General features: G+C 39.4%; 1 protein-coding gene across 1 annotated transcript in view; it reads right to left on the bottom strand.

Moving 5' to 3' along the window:
* The window catches only part of b3glcta (beta 3-glucosyltransferase a), a 185,844-nt gene that overhangs the window by 14,187 nt on the left and 146,586 nt on the right, over positions 1-25,071 (bottom strand). The window contains exon 13 of the mRNA XM_073043851.1: positions 312-431. Within this exon, the coding sequence (XP_072899952.1) occupies positions 312-431 (120 nt within the window). The remainder of the gene's footprint in view (positions 1-311; positions 432-25,071) is intronic.

Here is a 25,071-nt window from a genome sequence, read left to right as displayed (position 1 = left end):
CAGTACTGCAGGGTGAAGGATGGCTTGCTTCCACTCCAGAGAGCTCTATGTGAGCTGCCATTTCCAGCAGTGATGAAGCAAATTTGTAACAGCAGTTGAAGAAATGTCTCGAGAGCGCAGGTGGTTTTAGGATTAATGTCACAGTAGAAGGGAATTGGATAGGTAGTCGGAGGAGTACAAAGGGAAGTGACTGAGGGAGGATAAAAAGGGAGGCAATGTGGAAGAAGATAGCTATGTTTTCTGTGCTGTAGCCCTCACTATATATGTGTGTGAATGAGAGTTCATGGACACCCACATGGAGGCCCACTTACCCACCACCTCCTGTAATATAGCTGTATCCTCCAGTGCTCAGGCCATATCCATAGCGCTCACCAAGGAAAACCGGCTCTTCGGGGTTGTAGCAGCTCAATAACCTTTGCAATCTTGGGATGCTGTATTAAAAAGTAGTTAACCTTTAGTAACGTATAAATGTGACATTATAATAAAGTACAACTAGTGTCACAGCACATTGATTATCAAAAATGAGAAATGTGGAAGGTTACCTAATACCTCAGAACCATTCCTTGCCATTAAAGTTGAGCAAGAATGATTTTCTCTTTGTAATAAATTCAGAAAAAAATGTAAATTCACTAGAAGTACAGTAGTTACTTCTTTCCACATTCAGCACAATATGTGTATTTTACACATTTCATGGATTCCTCTCCTTTTTTCTCTATTCTTTCTACAGAGTAAAGTGAGCTGAATAATACCTACCTTCGGTTAGTGGCTCTGTAGGAGACAGCCCACTAAATGCTACTCATTGCTCTCCTATCTCTAACTTGTGCATCCTAAAAGAATTGTAGAATTCAGAGCCGCCCTGCAGGTCAGATGGTTGGACGCCTGGTCCTTTGCTCTGTCACTGGACTCTCCACAGCAGTCAAAGCTGAGAGGCTGAATCACTGCTGCTGAGCTCAGTGAGTCCACATGCTGGTGTAAGTACTGCAGCCCCAGTCATCTGGATGGGGCCACCAGCTCTGAGCAAAAAAATGCAAGTGCAGGTAAAGCAATACATTAATTTTCTCCATTCACTTTGGCAGGTACATGGACAGGCAGGGAACGAAGTCTACATGCAGGCAGATGGCATGGGCATCATGGTCGGAAGTGCAGACTCACAGACAGCTGCAGGGTCTGTTCCTCTATAGTACTGCTCTGTTTTCTGTTCTATAAATGGACAAGAGTTGTTTTTGTTTCTCTCATTTAAACTGGTAGAACAATAGAGACTTCATAATTGTGTGGCAAGCCTTGAGATTTGGTGCTCGTGCATAGGTCTTTCTTTCATCTCTTGAAATTAGTGGTATAAAGGACAGGCAACAACTCAAAAGTGCCAATGGTGGCAGAGAAGTTGTATTTGTAAAGGGAGACCACTCTCTAAAGAGATAAGAGTCTGAAGCACAGTTCTATTAAAAAGTTCAAAGTTAATTTATTATCAAAGTACATATATGTCACCATATACGACAAGATTTGTTTTCTTGCATGCACACTCAGTAAATCCAAGGAACAGAACAGAATCAATAAAAGACCACACCCAGCATCACAATCAACCAATGTGTAAATACAAAAGAGAAAAAGATAAATAAATAAACAATAAATATCAAGAACATGAGGTGAGGAGTCCTTGAAAGTGAGTCCATAGGTTGAGGGAACAATTCAGATGATGGTGCGAGTGAAGTTATCCCATCTGGTCCAAGAGCCTGATGGTTGAGGGGCAATAATTGTTCCTGAACCTGGTGGTGTGGGTCCTGAAGCTCCTGTACCTTTTTTCTGATGGCAGCAGCAAGAAGGAAGCATGACCTGGGTGATGGGGTTCCTTAAAGACAGATGCTGCTTTCATACAACAGCACTTCATGTAGATGTGCTCAATAGTGGGGAGGGGTTTACCTGCAATTGACTGGGCTGTATCCACTACTTTTTGTAGGAATTTCCTCTCAAGGACATTGGTGTTTCCATATAGGCTGTGATGCAACCAGTCAATCTACTCTCCACCACACATCCTATAGAGGTTTGTCAAAATTTTAGGTGTCAGGCCGAACTTTTGTAAACTCCTAAGTAGAGACATTGCTGTGCTTTCTTCATAATTGCACTTAGATGTTCTGAAATGATAACTTTAATTAAAGTTGCTGACCCTGTCCATCTCTGATTTCAGGAAGAGGACTGGCTCATGGACCTTTGGTTTCTTCCTCCTGAAGTTAATTATCTTCTCCTTGGTCTTGCTGACATTGAGAAAGAGATGGTTGTGGAAGCTCCCTCCTAATACACAAAGTTTTCAGTGCCACAAAATGGTGCAAGAGCCCAAGCTAAGAAAAGTATTCCACATTCACATGATGATATGTATAAAAGTTACAAGTGACCAGAATAAACACCTGATGAGGGTGTCTCAACCTGATATATTGACTGTTTATTTCAACAGGAGCTCATCTCAAGTGGGCCCATCTTACTCAATTTCACATCGAAAGATAAATTCTTCACACAGGGAGCCATCTGCTGAACCCATACTGTGCTAGCTGAAAATAAGTATTTCCTTCCTTACATATAAAGAAGAAAATCCTACATAACTACTCCAGGAATGCTGAAAGTGCACTCTTACAATGAGGCCTTTTTGCTTCTATACTCATAATTCTTGCTTTAAAACCAAACAGACAAGTTGACTTTCTTATTGCTGATTGTACTTATACATTAACATATTGCATTTTATGTTCCAGTACTCAGCATTTTCAGTTTATTAATGTCTCACTATATATATAAGATATTACTTGGCTCTTCTTCTCAGCAATAATCTTATCATACAGAGTGTTCTAATTTCTTTAATTTGGAACCTTCAGCTATGTTTAAAAGGATGTGTCAAAGTCTTTGGAATCTATTTGTTATTGAAATTACTTCATAGATGCTATATAAATACATAGTTATGAATGTCAAATTAACAAAAATCTCCCAGAGTTGAGACTGCATTAGATTTTAGGAAAGTTAGTAATGTGGGTTGGTTAATTAGAGAAATTACATAGGTTACGTTGTCAATTAAATTTGGATGTTTCATACTAGATTTGCTAACTTGGTGTGAAGTATAATGCATTCATTTATTCTCTCACACAACAAAGCAACATAAACTGATAATCTTCCAAAGTAATTAATTGTTCAAAAGTATATATGATTTATGATTATAACTTACACAGGACATCAAAGATTTCGCTTCCTAAATAGTTTTGGATACTTCCCTATCATACACCATTTAAAAAAAAATTCACCTGTATTTATAATTCAATTCAGAATTCAAGTCAATTAAAAAGTTGCTGAAAAGTTTTCTATCTTGTCCAGGCATGGCTAGGGATGCTTAGGCAGGGCAGATGCTGCATGGCAGAACAGGTTTTAGAAAGGCTATAAATTTCATTAAAGGATTTTGATATTTGAGACAGATGTTTCCAGAATAACTGATGCCAAGATTAAAGAAGGCACTTTTGTTGGCCCACAAGCCAAACAGGTCATCAATGACAGGCAATTCGAAGAATTTCTATTGGGACCGGAGAAAATTGTATGGAAGGCATTCAAGGATGTTGCTGAAAATTTTCTTGACAATTACAGAGCATCAAACTATGTACGTCTGATTGACAACATGCTTCAAGCACACAAAACCATGAAGTGCAACATGTTACTAAGGATTCATTTTCTGCATTCTCATTCAAATTTCCTCCCGGCAAATCTTGGTACTGTCAGTGACAAGCATGGTGAAAGTTTCACCTGGACATTGCGATCTTGGAGAAATGATATCAGAGCAACTAGAATCCATCAATGCTGGCTGATCATTATTGGACACTTAAGCAAGAAGCTTCAGGCACTGAGTACAAACAAAAATTATCAACAAAACATTTTTAGCTTTGTTAAACTACTGCAAAGCATCAGCACTATTATGCAACTAAATGCATTATATTCAATAAAAGATAATTTCTTGTTTCTCCAAATTCCTACGTGATATAAGTAGTCTGAAATTGTATTTGTCTTCAGCTTCAAGCAGTTTATCATAAACAAACAAAATTCTGAGGAAGCAATACTTACGAAAAATTTTGTCCAATTTTATCATTTATGACTAAGCAGTACTGAACTTCTTGTCATTAATAATTAAATTACTGTATTAAATGAAACTTTCATAACCTGCATACACTGTATGTCAGTAGCAGTACTGGAGAAGTAGAGGCAAGTAGATACATGCATATAATTACCCAAAAATTAGTGAACAAAATAGAAATTATCTTCAGCCATGGGTGCATATGTGTGCAGAAGTAATGGCAGTTCTTGATGAAATTAGAACTTGAGAGCATTTAGAACAATTTAACAGAAAATTACGATTTTCCATATAAGTTCTGAACATTCTCAATATGCACTTGGAATTTACCTTTCCCATGTACTTTTCTCATACTTTTGAATTCCAAATAATCAGCCCCAAACTTCATTTTAAGATTAACAAAAAATAAATTAGTAATGCAAAACCAGCATATGTTTTCAATTGTATTAATTTTCTTGATGAATTAGTAATTATAAATTGTGTTGATATTGAAATTACAGTCACAATAGTAAAATCAGAAGGCATATGGTTACAGTGAGAGGGAAAAGATTTAAAAGGGACCCAAGGGGCAACTTCTTCACACTGTTCACTTATAGTCCCATACATGACTTACTGTGTAAAGGTACAGGGAAATACATACAAAACAAATACAAACTCGATTTTTCTCCTCCAAAAGAAAGCCATACAAATTGTTAATAAAACAAGTTATTATGAGCCAACCAATCCACTATTTATTCAACTAAATATTTTAAAATTCAGAGATTTTGTAGATTTTAAAATAATACAAATTATGTATAAAGTAAAAAATGGACAGTTAGCACAAAGTATCCAAAAGTTGTTTAAAATGAGAGAAAGTCAACATGATTTGAGAGGAACATGGATATTTCAAACACAAAGGATAGGAACAAATGTAAAAAATCATTGTATTTCAGTCCGAGGGGTGAATTTATGGAACAGTTGTAGTGAGAATTAAAAAAATGCACCACACTTAACAAGTTTAAAAAACGATTTAAAAATAATTTAATGATGGTAGCAGGTGGAATAGTTTGTGGTTGGGGTGACTCGGGTCCCCAATGATCCTTCGGGCCTTTTCTCACATCTGACTTTGTAAATGTCCTGAATGATGGTAAATTCATGTCGACAGATATGCTGGGCTGTCCACACCACTCTCTGCAGAGTCCTGTGATGGAGAAGTACAGTTCCCTTACCAGGCAGTGATGCAGCCAGTCAGGATGCTGTCATTTGTGCCCCTGTAGAAAGTTTTTAGGATTTGGGAGCCCATACCAAACTTCCTGAACCGTCTGAGGTGAAAAAGGTGCTGCTGTGTACAGACCACGTGAGGTCCTCGGTGATGTGGATGCCGAGGAACTTAAAACTGTTCACCCGCTCAACCCCAGATCCACTGATGTCAATAGGGGTTAGCCCATCTCCATTCCTCCTGTAATCCACAACCAACTCCTCTCTTTTTGCAACATTGAGGGAGAGATTGTTTTCTTGACATCACTGTGTCAGAGAGATGACTTCTTGTCTGCAGGCCACCTCGTTATTGTTTGTGATTAGGCCAATCAATGTACTGTTGTTGGCAAATTTAATTAGCAGATTAGAGCTGTGGGTGGCCACACAGTCACGGGTATACAGGGAGTAAAGAAGGGGACTTAGTACACAGCCCTGAGGGGCTCCTGTGTTGAGAGTCAGAGGGTGCCCACTCTTATCACCCACTAGGGATCTAACAGGAAGTCCAGGATCCAGTTGCACTAGGCAGGGTCAAGGCCGAGGTCTCTGAGCTTCCTGTCAAGCCGGGATGGAATTATGGTGTTGAATGCTGAACTGTAATCCAACAACAGCATTCTCACATAAGCATCCTTTTTCTCCAGATTTGTAAGGACGGTATGTACAGCAGTGGCTATTACGTCGTCTGTCGAACAGTTGTGTCGGCAGGCAAATTGCAAGGAGTCCAGTTACTGATAGGGGGAGCTGCTAGAATATCTGACATGTAAGTAGGTCAGTAAAATAATGAAGATCTGAAATAGAATATGTTTTATTCACACAAACACATTGTCCATTCATCTATGACATTACTAAGGATCTCCAGCATCCAGGGCATGCCCTTTTCTCACTGTTACCATCAGGTAGGAGATACAGAAGTACACACTCAGTGATTCAGGAACAGCTTCTTCCCCTCTGCCATCCGTTTCCTAAATAGACATTGGACCTGTGAACACTACCTCACTTTTTTAATATACAATCATTTCTGTTTTTGCACAATTTTAATCTATCCAATATACATAAACTGTAAATTGATTTACTTTATTATTATACAAACGGGTTTGTAGTTCTTTCTCTTCTTCTATATTATGTATTGGATTGAACTGCTGCTGCTAAGTTAACAAATTTCACATCACGTGCCGGTGATAATAAACCTGATTCTGATATATCAATGTAGCCATTATAACTAAACCAGGAGGTGGCTCAATAAATCTCAATTCACTATATATGTGGAACATCTCTTTTGTGGGTAAGAAATCTCTCTTAGCCAGACAGTTGGAAACAGAAGGCCTTTGGAAGTCAAGTTTAATCACTTGAATTTACAGGGAGCAATTATACTACGCAGGATCCCACGGAATCATCCAAGGACAACCCTACTTTGCTTTTGGTACTTTAGTTTAGCAATAAGAGAGTGCATCAATGGGTAAGATGGTGCAAGTTAAAAACTAAAGGCAGTTCATCTCAATGCATTTATAATAAGACAGTGCAGAAAAAGCATTTGAAACGGATTTGAATGAAAAGCCATTACAGAGATGTGATTCCAAATAAACAAAAGGTTTGATACAAAGTACTCCAAAGAAAGAGACATTTGAAAAGCCAAAATGATCATGATTGGAAATGGAGTTGTCAAGAAGTGGAGGTTCTGAAAAAAATAAGGTTTCAGGTTGAAGGCTTTGTTTGAACTGAGTAAGAAAACAAGCACATTTTAAAGCGACAAGGACAGAGGAGGAAACATGGTCCTATTCTTCCCTGTCAAGGACACTCAGTGATTTCAGCACCTTCTGGTTTTTTTTTCAAATTTCCAATAATACATGTTTTTAAAATCTGGAAAATATAAGACCCATAATAAAAGAAATATAACAAACAGTGAACTTTGTCAATTGGACTGGATAAATCAATTTAGCAAAGATGGTTTTATCACCCTTTCACATTGCATCCTGCTGCCTTAATAAAGAGATTGATATATATTAATCTCTTGTCCGTGCTCCAGATCCCTCAGCCACTGGAAACTATCTACTCTCCAATATTTCTCATAATTTCCAGTCTTACTCAAACTCCTCTTCCTGCAACAATTACCTCAGTTTTCTGTCAAACTTTTATTTATCCAAGATCATGCAAGAATCCAATGGATCCACCATATTGTTTAACATTTGATCCTATGATACAATCGCTCTGAGTCTAATTCTTTCAACATCTATTAAAAAAAAGCAGACTTTTATTTCTGATGAAGACATTAGTGCTAGAGACAATAGTTTTCTCTGGTTAAACGTACCTTAGAGAAAGTAACAGACAGAATGGTTTCACAATTGAAGATAAGAATCAACAAATCTATATTTATTTGATTATGCCGAACCCTCATTGTGAATGACACAAGTGGAAATGTGTGTATATAACTGGTTCTGGCTACTTCTAACTGAGGAAGTGATACGGACCGAGAATGTGTGACAACTCAAGAACCCCATGCCCCTCTCCCACATCCACATGCACACACACCAAATGGGGCTTCAAGGGATCCACTCCTTTAGTTTTATTCAGGAGCTTATAAACAATTTTTTAAAATCTTGTGCTATAACTTAAAAAGCCACTTTACTGAAATAAGTTTTAAATTACGTGGCAGCATTGTCATAGCTGACAATAGACCAAGAGCTACATTCCTGCTTTCCACAGACATCTATACTATACTTGTTTTTGCCAGTTTGGAACAAATATATCACGCAGATCCGTTTCCTCTTGTGTTTCCACACTAACAATCCAGCATCCAGAAATGCCTTGCAAATGAGCACAGTTTCTAATTTGACTTTTACGTTGAAATTTCTGTCTGCTTGTGCCTCATCATATTATAGCCTTGTCAGATGATGCAAAGGTGGTACATTTAATCTTTTAATGATAATGCATATTTTCTACACTTTATAATACATGATATAAATAATGAAAGACATTTTTGAAGTTCTTGCACATCAAGAGAAATGGAAGGGTTGAATGCTGCATTTATTTAGTTAATGTGATCACTCGCTGCTTTTTGTAAACTGATTAATATAAATTAAGTTTTAGATCATGGCTGCTACCAGACAAAAAAAAATTGCAATTGCTTCTTATTTTCAGATATGATTTTAATTGAAGATGATGAATATGATGCTCAACTTAACGTTCCACTAGACAGTGGGAACTGTGGGTACAATTTTAACCTGAAAGAGTTTTGTGACTTTGTGTGCAGATCAAAGATAAGATTAGCTTTATTTGTCACTTGTACACTGAAACATGTAGAAAAGTGCTATTTGCATCTGATCAAATCAATTAGTATTTGCAGCAAGTGTCACTATGCTTCCTGCGGCACCATAGCACGCCCATGACTTACAGACCCTAACCATATATCTTTGAAATATGGGAGGAAACCGAAGCACCTGGTGGAAACCAGTGTAGTCACAGAGCTCCCACAGACAGTGGTGGGAATCGAATTCTGATTGTATAGCTAGTCCTGTAAAGTGGTGCTCTAACTGGTTAAAACAAGCAAGAATGTGAGGGTGTTCAAAATCTAAATTCAACCTGACAAATTCCACCTTAAACTGAACCATGTTAGATTTCTGTGTGTTAACTCTGTAAAAGCAACTATCTTTAATAGTTAATAATCAATAAATTGGAACATTATTTCAACAGACTTTAATACTGCATCTATGGGTTCCCTACATTCCTAAAATATGCCTGTTGCAATGCAGCAAGATCTCTTACAGCTGAGGTAGCTGATTAACTTTAAATACTCACAACTACTTTCTTACCTATTGGTTGCTAAAGATTTGTTCACGCAACTTGAAGTGAGTACACATTTTCCATATTTTGAATGTTTTTCTGAATCACAACACTTCAACATTGCGATTGAAACAATATAACAAGGATCGTTCTGATAGCGAGCTGAAGCAGAATCATGAAGATGAGAGAGCTTCCAGCTGGAAACCACAAAAAGCAATAGCAGAGGGAGTTGCAACTTGCAATCCAGTATATATTCCACTCCTTTCAGCATTGCATCAGGTTATCACACTGTCACTGCAAGCACTTGCAGAATCTTGTGGCTACACATTGTCTGTGGCTTCAAATGTCACCACCACAATTAACCTTTATACCTCTAGATTGTTTGGAACTCTCAAGGAGAAATATGTAGAATTTCATGGACAAAAGCAACTTGCATGATTGGCAAACCATACTCAAGGTAAGTATTCACCACCACCACTGGAGTGCTGAGGCAGTGGTGCGTTTTATGCAACATGCACTGCAGCAACTCAAATAGGATTCTTTGACAGTACCTCACAGAAGTGCAGTCTCTATTACAGGGGGTCAGTGTGGACATGGTGGAGGATTACAAATACCTGGGGATGCGAATGCACAATAAACTGGACTGGTCAAAGAACACTGAGGCTGTCTACAAGAAGGGTCAGAGGCTGTCTACAAGAAGGGTCAGAGCCGTCTCTACTTCCTGAGGAGACTGAGGTTCTTTAACATCTGCCGGACGATGCTGAGAATGTTCTACGAGTCTGTGGTGGCCAGTGCTATCATGTTTGCTGTTGTGTGCTGGGGCAGCAGGCTGAGGGTAGCAGACACCAACAGAATCAACAAACTCATTCGTAAGGCCAGTGATGTTGTGGGGGTGGAACTGGACTCTCTGACCGTGGTGTGTGAAAAGAGGATGATGTCCAAGTTGCATGCCATCTTGGACAATGTCTCCCATCCACTCTATAATGTACTGGTTAAGCACAGGAGTACATTCAGCCAGAGACTCATTCCACCGAGATGCAACACTGAGCGTCATAGGAAGTCATTCCTGCCTGCGGCCATCAAACTTTACAACTCCTCCCTCGGAGTGTCAGACACCCTGAGCCAATAGGCTGGTCCTGGACTTATTTCCACGGCATGATTAACTTATTATTATTTAATTATTTATGGTTTTATATTGCTATATTTCTTCTCTATTCTTGGTGGTGCGGCTGTAATGAAACCCAATTTCCCTCGGGATCAATAAAGTATGTCTGACTGTCTGACCTACAAAGAAGCTGGAAGATACCTTTCTTGCAAACATTCCTCCAATTCATGCAATATCTTAACTCATGAACAAAGTTACGTTCTGTTAGTCCACTATCCAATTTGTCATAAATGGTGACAGTTGTGGCAGAGCTGAGGCAAGGCAGTGGGCCCATTGCCGAGAGTGAGGAAGGCCTGAGGTTTGTTCGATTTAAGAGCCGGGTAAAATCGGAAATGTCAGATGCAGCCCAAATCGAGGTAGTGGAGTCCAGGCCCCAGGGCATGTCGAAGTAACTGAACCTGACGTCTGATTGATGAATCAAGCGCCAGGTCGAATTGGAAAGGTTGTGTACAGGCTGAATCAAGGCAGCGGGGTCCAGGCCCCAGAGCGTTTCCAAGTGACTGGACCTGACATTTGGATGACAACAATTTAGGCGCTGGACCAGATTGAAAAGGTCAGGGTGTTGGGACGGGCCGTTTCAGCTCGCTGCTCTTCTCTGTGCTGAACTAAGGGTCTGTGGACAGGGCTGTCTTTGTGGACTACAGTTCAGAAAGCTACTTGCTTGTGTTCATTGTTTGCATGATTTGTTTTTCGTTCTCACTGTACATTGGGTGTTTGATGGTCTTTGTTACTAATGGGTTCTTTTGGGGTGTCTTTGTTTTGTGGCTTCCTGTTAGCAGACAAATCTCAAGGTTGCATCATATATCCATACTATGATAATAAACGTACTTTGAACTTTGATCTGGCTCACGGGGTGATAATTCCCATCTCCCTTTAAACTTCCTACTCGATGGTGGGAATGGCTGCTCTCTTTTCACACTTTCATAACTTGCCAGGGCCATGCTTCCATACTCCTTTTAAACTCACATGGGCTCCATTCCCACACTCCTTTATAACTTGCTGGGGCTGCGTGCTCACACTCTTATGAAGGGACTGGTCCCCACACTCCACTTAAACTCACTAGGTGTTATTTCCTGCGCTCTTTTAAATTCACCTGGTTAATTTAAAAAAATCATTACCCTGCTATGCAACATCTCAAGTCAAGTTGTCACTTTTTATTGTCATTTCGACCATAACTGCTGGTACAGTACATAGTAAAAACGAGACATTTTTCAGGATCATGGTGCTACATGAAACAGTACAAAAACGACACTGAACTACGTGAAAACAACACAGAAAAAAAACTACACTAGACTACAGACCTACCCAGGACTGCATAAAGTGAACAAAACAGTGCAGGCATTACAATAAATAATAAACAAGCCAATAGGCACAGTAAAGGGCAGTAAGTTGGTGTCAGTCCAGACTCTGGGTATTGAGGAGGCTGATAGCTTGGGGGGAAGAAACTGTTACATAGTCTGGTCGTGAGAGTCCGAATGCACCGGTGCCTTTTCCCAGATGGCAGGAGGGAGAAGAGTTTGTATGAGGGGTGTGTGGGGTCCTTCATAATGCTGCTTGCCTCACAGATGCAGCGTGTAGTGTAAATGTCTGTAATGGTGGGAAGAGTGACCTTGATGATCTTCTCAGCTGACCTCACTATCCGCTGCAGGGTCTTGCGATCTGAGATGATGCAATTTCTGAACCAGGCAGTGATGCAGCTGCTCAGGATGCTCTCAATACAACCCCTGTAGAATGTGACGAGGATGGGGGGTGGGAGATGGACTTTCCTCAGCCTTCGCAGAAAGTCGAGACACTGCTGGGCTTTCTTTGCTATGGAGCTGGTGTTGCGGGACCAGGTGAGATTCTCCACCAGGTGAACACTAAGAAATTTGGTGCTCTTTACAATCTCTACCGAGGAGCCGTCGACGTTCAGCAGGGAGTGGTCACTCCGTGCCCTCCTGAAGTCAACAACCATCTCTTTTGTTTTGTTCACATTCAGAGACAGGTTGTTGGCTCTGCACCAGTCCGTTAGCCGCTGCACCTCCTCTCTGTAAGCTGACTCGTCGTTCTTGCTGATGAGACCTACCACGGTCGTGTCATCGGTGAACTTGATGATGTGGTTCGAGCTGTGTGTTGCAGCACAGTCATGGGTCAGCAGAGTGAACAACAGTGGATTGAGCACACAGCCCTGGGGGGTCCCCGTGCTCAGTGTGATGGTGTTGGAGATGCTGCCTCCGATCCAGACTGACTGAGGTCTCCCAGTCAGTAAGCCTAGTATCCAGTTACAGAGGTACATCTAAAAAAAAGGTATAACAGCGGGCAAGGTGATTACAGACAGACAGACATATCTTATTGATTCCGAGGGAAATTGGGTTTCGTTACAGTTAATTGGAAACTCTGCCAGTCCAGCACCGAAAAACCCCTCAATTGGCCAGATGATTGGAGCTCAGGGTGCATCAGGATTACTTCATTACTGCTGTTACAATATCTCAAACTTTGCTCCCTAACAGCATTGTGATTGTAACTTCACCAGATGGACTACTCATTATCACCCCAGCGTAATGGGACTAATAAAAGATTGGCCAGGGCAGCACACCCACATCCTGTAAATCACCGAAAAAGAACAATTATTATCCAACAGTGCCAAACACATTAATAATGCCACTAAAAGTATCACTTGCACAGTTATCCCTTTTTATGGCTTTGTGAATTAACTGTTGATGGATGGAATTCTTGTTGCCTGTGGGATTTGCATGTGTCAGATATGCAGCATAAATAACGTGGCATTTTTAATGATTCCACACAGCAAACTTTGCAGCATACTTATCCAAGATGTTTCAGTGGTTGTGCAGGACAAGGTTGAAAAGTTGAGTAAAAAGCACCCAAATACAAAGCTTTTAAGATGATATAGAGGGTTTGGGTCTAGGAAAATAGTTCCAGAGTACAATGGACGTGCTGGTTAAAAGTTCTGAATCATGGTTGAAAATTCAAAGGTTCATTCATTATCAAAGCACGTATTCATATACAACTCAGAAATCTGCCTTCTCCAGATAGCCACAAAACAAAGAAAGAACAAGAAAGTCAAAGTCATCCAGAGTGAAACATCAAAACTAGCCCCACCCACACACAAAAAAACCAACAGAACATCAAATTTCAAACAGCTCCACTCACACAAAAAAACGAGAAAAGATCAGGCAATAAAAACACAGAATATGAAAACCATAAATCTGAGGAAGTCCATGGTCCATAAAAGCAATAGTCCAATCCATAAACGCAGAACCACGATACCACCGACATTCATCGAAAGAGAGGGACAGCACACGAGGCAGAGATGCCTACCACCAGCCAGTGATAGGCCACTCACAGATTCCTTCTCCAGCAGTGATCAAAAGGAAGGCAGTCGGAGCTGAACTCTTGCTCGCCTTCTGCATTCACTTCCATGTTTCAATCTTCCTTGATGCTTTAATCGGCGATGCATGGACACTTTAACCGGAAAAATGGAGTTGAACATCGACTCATGCCCCGTCTTGAGGTTTCTTTGCATCAAGGCTGTCCGAGTACACACTCGCTTCCTAGAATTTTCTCAGAGACAGCACAGCACTCGATTGTTCAATCAATCTCCAGACTCTAACAGTCTCAGAAACACATTTAAGGTGGAAAACAGACGTAAAAGAAACAAAACAAACATTTTCATGAGCTATCTGGAAGATGTCGACAGAGTGAGCATAGTATGCTGACACCATCTTGTCCGGATCTCCATAGAACAGAAGGTATATATATTAATGCAGGATTTACCAAAGATAACTCTATTTAGAATAGATAATCAAACATAGTAACTAGAAAGAAATGCTACTAAAATTGTTAATATCTTCTAGAAGGCAATGTTTACAGCTCCAGATTGCTGTGATACTTCTGCTAGGTGACCATTTGTCACCAATTAGATGATCTATGTCTTCTTAGTACTGTTTAAAAATTGAAAGCTAAACTCTGGATAACTTTCTCCTGTCAAGGTCACCAAAACCAACATTATGGGAGAGTGAAATCCAAAATTTATTGTCCTGAAATCCTCAGTAAGCTGCTTGACTTTTCAACCGAGCAACTAAGGAATTTGGCAAGCTACATTTGAATAGACTTCAATTAACTTTTCTGAATTTATACAAACATATTTCATCGCAGTAATATTTAACGTCAAATGTAATACTTTTAATAAATGAAAAACAGCGAGGCCTCCAAACTGTTACTCCCACACATTCAACAGCTTCTAGTTTAAAGAAAAGCAACAGGGATTGTGATTCTTATAATGGCTTCCTCTTAAGTGTTCTTTGCCCTTTGATACATTTTTTTTTAAAGGATTTTATTTAACTTTTCTAATTTCATAAATTATGCATAATTAACTGCAGCATCTGGCCTGCCTATGGAATTGGGATCTGCTTCAATCCAGAAATCTGTCATTTCAACATGAAATCTTCATTTCCATTTTAAGGCTGTAAACGACTTTTGGATCAGGCTCTCCGTGGAATAAATACTGAGTTTATTGAGTCAATTAATTAACTTCCAGCTTGGTATGTGAAAATGCTTCTTCAATGAATGACATATAAAACAGGAGCACAGCATATTTTTGCCATGGTTAGAAGGAAAGAATTACTCCCAATTTACAACCCAAATACTTTATCAACCAATTGTTAGTTTAAGGTGTTGTACTACAGTAGTCTATTAAATTATCATTTTGAATTGCTAATCAAAAACCTTTTCCCCTTGAATTTACTGTTTTAATAATATCGGGTTGTTTAATTTACAATAAAAGCAAAGTGATTTTTCAAAAATTTTGCATGGGCCCTTTCATTTAGAAAAACAGCAAAGCAAGAAACACATCTTACAATAGCTTGATTCAACACTGTAAACTGCAAATAAAATGGAGAAGGTTGTAAATTGGCCTTGAATATGTTGGACAAGTGATTACTTTTCAAATTGATCATATTTCAACTGAAAAGTAAGTTTTCTCAGTTTGCTATTCTCTAAAATAGGGAGTGAGATATGTGCATGCATTCATCTAGGAACAAACTTGCAATTCTGAATATAACTCAGCTTCAAAGAAATAGGACCCAAAGTATTCCTGAATGAACTGCCATTATCATTTTCAGACAATGTAGATCTGCATACAAAATACTCCCGATGTTATTATACTCCCCAATATTATTCATATTAAAGCATTTTCTGTAAATATGGGGCACTTACTTTTACTTATTAAATACTTCAATAATGTAAAAAGTATTTTAAATCAAAACACTGATAAATGTGCTTCCTGCTTTTATCATTAAATCATATCCTGCCTAAGGATATCAAAATCTACATGAAAATAACCATGACTTAAAATTAGACATTTTGAGCACAAATGAAAACAGCTTGTATGCTTTAAAATTTAAGATAAAATTATGGTCAAATTTGATTGGTCCCAAGGATGTACCTAGAAATGATTCGAAAAACAAGAATGTTATTACTAATATCTGATACATTGTAATTTCACTCAGTACACAATACCCTTCACATTAAAAATCAGATTATTTCTTAAAAGAAAGTATACTCCAATATCTCAAACAAGAGAAAATCTGCAGATGCTGGAAAACCAATCACAAACAAGAGAAATTCCATAGATGCTGCCTGGCCTGCTGAGTTCCTCCAGAACTTTTAGTGTTATACTCCAATATCTAAGAGATCTTCATTGCTTCAAACTATTTTAAAGTTGATGTAATTTTATGTGTTCTGTAGTAATAATGATTTACAGCAACTCCCCCCCCCCACCCCCAGAAACCTACCAGCTTCTTTGTTGACCCCAACTTAAAAGCTAGCTAGTGATTTTGACTAAGCAGGTTGCTTAGTCAAAATGAAGGATGGGCTTCAAATGCAACAGGCTCCCCTTACTACTTAGAGGACACTGTAGGTCATACAGATCCCCTTCTGAAATTTGTATCTTCTTCTGTTGAGGCCTTGGCACAGAGACTGCTCATAATAGCAGGCTTAATGGCAAGAGTCCTTGCCTAAAGAAAACAGTAACATACCCTCATCACACTGGGAAAGAAATCAACATCCTTACAGAAGTTGCAGCTGCAGAGGATGTGGGTGAGCGGCATCTGCAGTACTGCATGCAGTTCTGGTCTCCTTGCTTGAGGAAGGATATGCTAGCATTGGTGGCAGGGTAGAGGAGGTTCATCAGGTTGATTCCAGAGATGAGGGGAGATTGAGTTGCCTGGGACTGTACTTGCTGGAATTCAGAAGGATGACAGGAGATCTTATAGAAACATATAAAATCATGAAAGGGATAGATAAGATAGAGGCAGTAAAGTTGTTTCCACTGGTTGGTGAGACTAGAACTAGGGGATATAGCCTCAAGATTTGGGGGAGCAAATTTAGGACAGAGATGAGGAACTGCTTTTCCCAAAAAGTGGTGAATCTGTGGAATTCTCTGCCCAATGAAACAGTGGAGGCTACCTCAGTAAATATATTTAAGACAAGGTTGGATAGATAGGGGAATTAAGGTATTATGGGGAAAAGGCAGTTAGGTGGGGATGAGTCCATGGTCAGATCAGCCATGATCTTATTGAATAGTGGAGTAGGCTTGATGGGGCAAGTAGCCTACTCCTGCTCCTATTTCTTACGTTCTTATGCATACAATTTAAAAGTAGTAATTATATCTGGCCAGATATCCGAGGCCCTTTTGATCAATTTCTTCAAACATACACCCTGCCTCTTGCAGTGAAACTGAGCAGGGTGCTCACAAAATAATTAACCAAGTAGTATAAAATAGAGCTTGATAATTCTGAAAACGAATCCTGGACCCAGGAAATAATATTGTTTACAGGATTCAGTTTTATTGTTATGTAATTTTAAGAAACAAATTGATTTTGCTGTTTCAACCTAATAACACCAGATTGTGATCTTTACGAAATATCTAATAAACCAGTGTAATGCCCTGGCTCATATCTTTTCTCTGTTATGCTGTTCTGTTCCATGCAAGCTGCTGTCTGGGTTACTGCTGAAGATAAGAGATAGCAGAATTGTGTGCCAACCAATTAGGATGGCCTGATTTAGGGGAAGTTTCTCTGATGTGGGAGACTAAGATTGGGCTTGGGGCTTTTGCTAGAAGAAAGAGAGAAGAGGTCACAGGATTTGACCCAGAGCGGGGCCATGACTGGACGGAGCCCCGGGAGATTGGAGGAGGATTGGCGAAGGAGAAACCGTGAGCTCCAACTTGTGTACGTTAGACTGTTTCATTAAAATGGGCCCTTTCTTAACTAACCCCTTAGTCAAATTAAGAATTATAAAACTAAATCTTTTAATTGTATGTGGTGTATTGTCTGTTATTTTGTGGTACTTATTTGTAACAGGGGAACAAATCACACAGCATCCACACAAACAGGGGGTTTGGGGGGCTTGCACTTCAATCTCCCACGTTTGGCGGGGCCGGAGATTGTCTTTCCTTGACTTACGCAGCCGATAGAATCAAAGTGTTTCAGCAGCAAATGTGCTCATAGCTCAATGGATGATTGCAAAGGAATATCAAGTCCATTAGGTTATTTGCTAGGGGAAACTGAACAGGGCAACCAGGAAACCAAACTTGTGACTACCAAGAATCCCAGGCAATACTGAGCTTTAAACAAACCTAATAGTGATGATATTGTAGGTTCTGTCCAAAAATATTAAAAGTGAGATTCGTGCATTGTAAGAATTTTACTAATTAAGTATCTACATCAGTGTTTCTCACCAGGATTCCTTCTTCTTTTCCAATATTTTTATTAAATTTCATATACACAAATACAGAATTCATAAGGATACTTATTATAAATCAAAATAAGATAGCACAAAATGCACGATATATAAATCACACTGATACAATCACGGTACCCCATATTGATGATCAATCAAATAAAATAAATTGAATGATGAAATACAATAGTATGGTTAATTATGTTAAATAAAAAAATCTACAACCCCTAACCAAGACAAAGCTGGTTGGTAAAAAGAACAACAGAAAAAAAACAGAGTACTTTACCAAATAGTGTTTTATAATAATAGCCCAGATCTATATTTTAATAACAATTCAAAGATTTTTAAAAATAGTTCAGAAAGGGTCCCCATAACGTTTGAAAATCATGGTTAGAATCAGAAATCGAACAACGAATCTGCTCTAGATTTAAACATGACATAACTTCACATAACCATTGAGCATGTGTAGGGGAGGCAGCCTCCTTCCATTTAAGCAGGATCGCCCTCCTAGCCATAAGAGAAATAATGAGAAGGCTCCAAAATTATATCTCTTTCCTCAACAATACCAAATAAACCAGGATTCTGCTAGAGATCACTAAGGGAACCATGGGAGATTGTGATCATTGCTTTTTGAACCTTGCACAAAGCTGGATGCTAGCACTTTGCAGAGGTGGATAGTGACTGAGCAATCTCGTTGGACATCTTTTAGCCCAGTATGGCAGTGTGCAGTAGGACAGTATTTATTTGGTTGAGTCTATTCCCAGTTTTTGTAGACAGTTGAAAATTGGTGATCGCTGTATTGCACAGAGGGGAGGACGGTAGGCTGATGAGGAGTGTGAAGTGCATTTTCAAGTATTGAATAGACTTGCCCAAATTGGGCTGTGATGTCAGCCTCTCCCTGTGTAAAATACACAGGGGTATTTCATTAACCCCTGTGTTTTACAGACATGTCTGACAGTCCAGTGTGGTGATTTCTGAAGAAGAGATCTGAGATGGAAGAGAAGGATTCTAAGCCGAGGTCTACAGACAATTCTGATAGGTTAATAATGAAGAATTACAATCTTCTGAGTCATTTCACTGCACTAGTACAACAGTGGACACACAAAAAATCTGTCTTTACAATGAAAGCTATGTATCAATGTGTTTTGCATGGACTGGTGATTCAAGTTGTCCTATTCCACTGTGCCTAGTCTGTGGCAAACAACTTACAAATGCAGCAATGACTCTAGCAAAACTGAAGAGACACTTAACTACAAATCACAGCCATACGACATGTAAAAGTGCTAATTATTTTAAATGGCTACTGGAATCTCAAAATAAAGTAAAACTTTTGTTAATAAAGTCAGAGTCAGTAAAAAGACCCAGGAAGCAAGTTATTTAGTAGTCACACAGTTGGTGAGAACCTAATAATGTCAGCATGTAAAATTATAGTGGGTAAAATGCTAGGACAAGACGCAGTACGAGAAATTGAAAAGGTTTCACTCTCAAATAGTATGATAAGTTGACATATTGATGACATGTCACATGATGCTGAAGAGGTTTTGTGTGATAAACTGAAAATCAGCAGTTTCTTTATCCAGGATGATGAGTCAGCAGATTTCACCAATAAATGTCATGTTGTGTCATTTGTAAGATTTGTAAATGACAGTGAAATTCAAGAAATCTTTTTCTGATGCAATGAGCTGCCTGAAACAAACAAAGGTCAAGATATATTTAATATTTTGTCTTCATATCTGGAAACAAAAGGTCTGTCTTGGAGGAACTGTGTTGGCATTTGTACTGATGGTACCCCATCAATGGTTGGCTCTATGAGAAGTTTCGTCTCTCTGGTAAAAAAAAAGAAAATCCGGACGTTGTCACAACACACTGCTTTCTTCACAGAGAGGTGCTGATGTCAAAAACTCAAGGAGATGAAATGAAAGTAGTTCTGGATGATACTACAAAAATAGTTAACTTTATTAAACAAAGACCGGTTCACTCAAGAATGTTTAAAAAACTGTGTGAAAATCTGGAGAAAGAGCACACCAATCTCCTGCTACATACAGAAATCTGGTGGTTTAGCAAAGGAGGAGTTCTCAACATGGTGTTTGTGCTGAAAGGTGAATTGCAGGAATACCTTCAAGAAAATAATAGGCCAGATTTTGCTGACTGCTTTGAAGATGAAGAATGGCTGCAGAAACTAGCCTACTTAACAGACATTTTTCATCATATGGACCAGTTGAACAAGTCTCTGCAAAGCCCTGGAGAAAATGTTTTGATTTCAAGTGACAAGATTCCTGGATTTAAAAGAAAAATGAATCTTTGGAAAATTCATGTTGTAAAAGGAAATCTTGAAATGTTTCCACTGCTACCTGGGCTTGAGAGTGGGGAAGGATATCAGAAAGTCTTGAGTCTTAAGGCTGATTTATACACGTATGTCGTATCGACACCATAGGTTACGCGTACCCTTCAGCATACCTATGTCATACCCTACGCTGTAGGGTGACATGCACCTCTCCAGAAAAGTTACTCATGCGTTGCGGTGACGCAGACTGCAACAACTGTGATTGGTCCGCTTGGTAGCATCGCATTTCCTCCTACGCATTTCCAGTTGCTTCTTCTCCGCCATGTCTGTAGGCTGTGCGTATGCCAATGCGAAATAGATGAACCAAATTGTCAAATCTACCTGCTGACATGTGAAAATGTTTGAAATGCATTTCTTCATCCCTGTCTCTCATGAAGAAACTGAACACAGTGGCATGGAAACCCCACCGCCAACTAGCATTTTGGCGCACACCAACGCATGCTCGCTACAGCGTAGAGCGACGCAGAAGTGAAAATCAGGGTTACGGCGTAGGCTGTGGCATAGCCGGTACGCACAAGTATAAATCAGCCTTTTGCAAAATCCACCTGGAAAAACCGCAGAACAAAATTGAACAGTATTTTTCCTCCCTCCCTTTTAACACAAGTGTATGACTGGGTGAGGGAACCTTTTTTGAAATCTTCTGTTTAGCCTGAGAACTTGACTTCAAAAGAAGAAAAAGAACTTTGAAATTTACTGACTTGCTCCTGGACAAGTTCTGGATTTCTGTGAAAGAAGAGTATCCTCCCATTTGTAGAAAAGCAATGAACATTTTGCTGCAGTTTTCAACTTCTTACATATGTGAGCAAGCATCAAGAGCAAGGATAGAAATCGTCCCATTTCAGTTGAAGGGAACATCTGTGTGTGCTTATCTCAAGTTGGACCCACAATTGAGTATTTGTGCAGCAAAAAACAAGCACTGGTTTCACATGCTAGACCTATATATGTGCCTGATCGTGTCACTTAGTAAGAAAATGTTTTTCCAAAGCCTTGTATAAAATAGTGTCTTAGGCTGTATTTTTATTCATATTGCATTGGCTTATGGTTTTAGTTACACAATAAACATAAATATTCATGTTGTAAATAGTATTAATTAAAATCAATTCACAACTTTTCTTTCAATCAAGTCTACCCGAGTCTACTTTTAGAAAAAATAAATCCCATTTTGGCTTAAACCAGTTATTTAACAGAAATTTACTATATTTGCTTTATAAGTTTTGAGAATTTATGAAATGGAAAGTAAGAGATTAATTTTTAAGAAAGGTAAACTAAGTTTAACTATCTGTTCTGTTTTAAAGAAAGGTTGGCTAAAAATTCATTCTCTACTCAAAACAGCATTGACAATTATTTTTGGATTATTATACCTGCAACTTCCTGATCACACTAAGGTACCGTGACTGTAGATATAATAATTTTTATGCAGGGGTTCCCTGAGACCTGAAGATTATTTCAAGGGTTCCTCCAGGGCAAAAAGGTTAAGAAAGGCTGATCTACTAACTGGCAAAGCTGATATAAACAGACAAATAGAAATAGTAATAGAGAAACTACTCAGTCAGAAACTAATAAATATTCAAAACCTGCTGACTTCTATGTTAACATATAAAAAATCTTCCTTCTAGTTTTAATATGAAATTGCCCTCCATCTTTTCCCCATCTATGTTTGTACATTTCCTGTGTTAATCAACCTTTAATTTTCTTTTTCTGTTCCATGTCCTATTCTTGTTTTTGTTCTCTTCATTGTGATGTATCTATCTCTGCTTGTTTTCCCATCTAGATGCTTTCAAGAAAGAGTTAGATAGAGCTCTTAAAGATAGCAGAGTCAAGGGATATGGAGAGAAGGCAGGAACGGGGTACTGATTGTGGATGATCAGCCATGATCACAGTGAATGGTGGTGCTGGCCGAAGGGCCGAATGACCTACTCCTGCACCTATTGTCTATTGTCTGTAAACTTATCTCACATACCTTAATCTCTTTTCACATATTCTCCTCCCCAATGAATTTCTTTCATGGCATTCAGAGAGACAATTCAATTACGAAGTCCACAGTACTAGCTGAGCAAATACCACATCACATTCACATCACGCAACACAGGGATCAATTTATACACTAGTAACAGCTCCAGATTTCTTATAGGTAAGCTCACCAACCAATCTTTGACACCTCTTCTTGAACTTCAAGGATAAATATTAAAGATAAGATCCAAAGTACATTTAATATCAAAGAATGTATAAATTATATAACCTTGAGATTTACTTGCTGGCAGGTAGCCACAAAGCAAGAAACCTGACAGAAACCAATTAAAGAAAAAAAATAAAAGACAAACACCCGATGAACAAGAGAAAGGGAAGAAACACAAATCATGCAAACAATTGAAGTGAACAACATCCTGAACCCAAATGAGTCCACAGATTCGAACCCTGGAGTAGGCCCAAAGCCTTGCTTATCACTTTGTCATATTTGCGGACATGGAGCACATCAGTCACAGCTGTCTTCATAGCCTCAGCGCCATGGAGAGAGGAATGACTCATTGCAGAGAGTGAGTGAAATCGGCTCTTGACTCAGATCCCAACACCCTCTTTTCAGTCTATCTAGGCCGGCATTTAAATTGACTAAATAACAGAACAGCGGAAGATTCTGTTGCCCTGGAGAGAGGAGTAAACATCACAGAGAGTAAACAAAATCGACTCTTGCTGCCAATCTGGGCCGGCATTTAAATTGTTTAAACAGCAGATTGTAACTCACACTACCAAGTGGCTACTGCAAATGACTTGGGGCTTATACCATGCTGCCCAGTGACTCTGGATTCAGATTTCAATGCCCAGCCCACTTCAAACTTGCACCCTAGCCAGTTGTGCGGGCATCAAATCTCCTCTGCCCTGACTTCTCTTCTCAGCACCCAGAGTGATCCAACTTCACACCCAGGCCAGTTGTATGGGCATCGGAACTCCACTGCCCCGACCTCTCCTCTCCGAATGGCTCACTCCATCTGCATCTATTCTGCAACACACCATCTCAGCTCGTCCCCCAAACATGCCTTGCCATTGCTCACCCCCGCACTGTTTGTGGTGATAATTTAACATAATTTACCTCAGAAAAGCAGTTCTTAGTGATATTTTAGTGGAATTTCTTGCCTTTCTAACTACCAGTGAGTTATCGCATGTGTTTAGTAGCACCATCTTAACTGGAAGTTTTGTAAGATTTCATGATTCATCTGTTCTTTGAAAACTTCACCATAACAACTTTTTTCCTGCATTGTTACAGACATCTATCATAATATTGTCAGCTCACTCCACTGTGTACATGCATCACGATAATCAATACAGGTATACACTAATTGCTGCTTCAGCCACATCCCTCCTCACTGATAATGGTACATCTAAGCAGGCAAATGCTTACACCCTTCCTCACAGGCACCCTGTGAGAGTCTCCTGTTATTTCTTTGAAGTATGTTGCTCTGCAAATATGCGCTTGAATGGTAGCTGTCAACTCTGCAATCTTTGCCTTACCTAACCCCCCTCCATGTAGCACATTTGCTAATCCAGCGGGGGAGGGGGCAGGGGAGGGGGGTTTAAACTAGAGTTGCAGGATAATAGGAACCAGAGTGCCAGAGCAGAAGGTGGAGTTGTTGTGGGATAAGATATTGTTAAGCCTACATATGTAGTCAGGAATTGAAAGGTTGAGCATAATGGGACTAATATCCTGCATTGGGTATATTTCAATGTAAGGCATATTGTAGGAAAGGTGGATGAGCTTAGGGCATGGATCAGCACGTGAAATTATGACATTCTAGCCTTTAGTGAGACTAGGCTGCAGGAGGGGCAGGCCCGGCAGCTCAATATTTCAGGGTACCATTGTTTTAGACGAGATAGAGTGGGAGGGATTAAATGAGGAAGGAAGGCCTAGTCAGGGAAAATATCATGGCAGTGCTCAGACAGGTCACACTGGAAAACTCATTCACTGAACCTATATGGTTAATAAGAAAAGGATGACCATGTTAATGGGATTATATTATAGACCACCCAACGGTCTGCAGGAATTAGAGGAACAAATTTGTAGAGAGATCGTAGACTGGTGCAAGAAACATAAGGTCGTGATAATAAACACGAGGAAATCTACAGATGCTGGAAATTCAAACAACACACACAAAATACTGGTGGAACACAGCAGGCTAGGCAGCATCTATAGGGAGAAGCACTGTCGACGTTTCGGGCCGAGACCCTTCGTCAGGACTGGATGTTGTCTTGACGAAGGGTCTCGGCCCAAAATATCGACAGTGCTTCTCCCTATAGATGCTGCCTGGCCTGCTGTGTTCCACCAGCACTTTGTGTGTGAGGTTGTGATAGTAGGTGATTTTAACTTTCCATGTGCTGATTGGGTCTCCTACACTGTAAAAGGGTTAGATGGGATAGAGTTTGTCAAATGTGTTCAGGAAAGTTTCCTTAATCAATACATAGAGGTTCCAGTTAGAAAGTGTGCAATACTAGATCTCGTATTACAGAATGAAACAGGGCAGGTGACAGAAGTTTGTGTAAGGTAACACTATGCATCTGGTGATCATAAGGCCATTAATTTTAATTTAATTATGGAAAAGGATCAACATGGTCCTCAGTTGAGATTCTAAACTGGAGAAAGACCAATTTAGTTGGTATCAGAAAGGATCTGGCAAGTGTGGATTGGGTCAAATTGTTTTCTGGGAAAAATATGCTTGGTAAGTGGAAACCCTT

The sequence above is a fragment of the Hemitrygon akajei genome, chromosome 4, assembly GCF_048418815.1.
Source record: "Hemitrygon akajei chromosome 4, sHemAka1.3, whole genome shotgun sequence".
In the NCBI taxonomy this organism is placed as follows: Eukaryota; Metazoa; Chordata; class Chondrichthyes; order Myliobatiformes; family Dasyatidae; genus Hemitrygon; species Hemitrygon akajei.
This window is presented reverse-complemented; position numbering and strand designations above follow the sequence as displayed.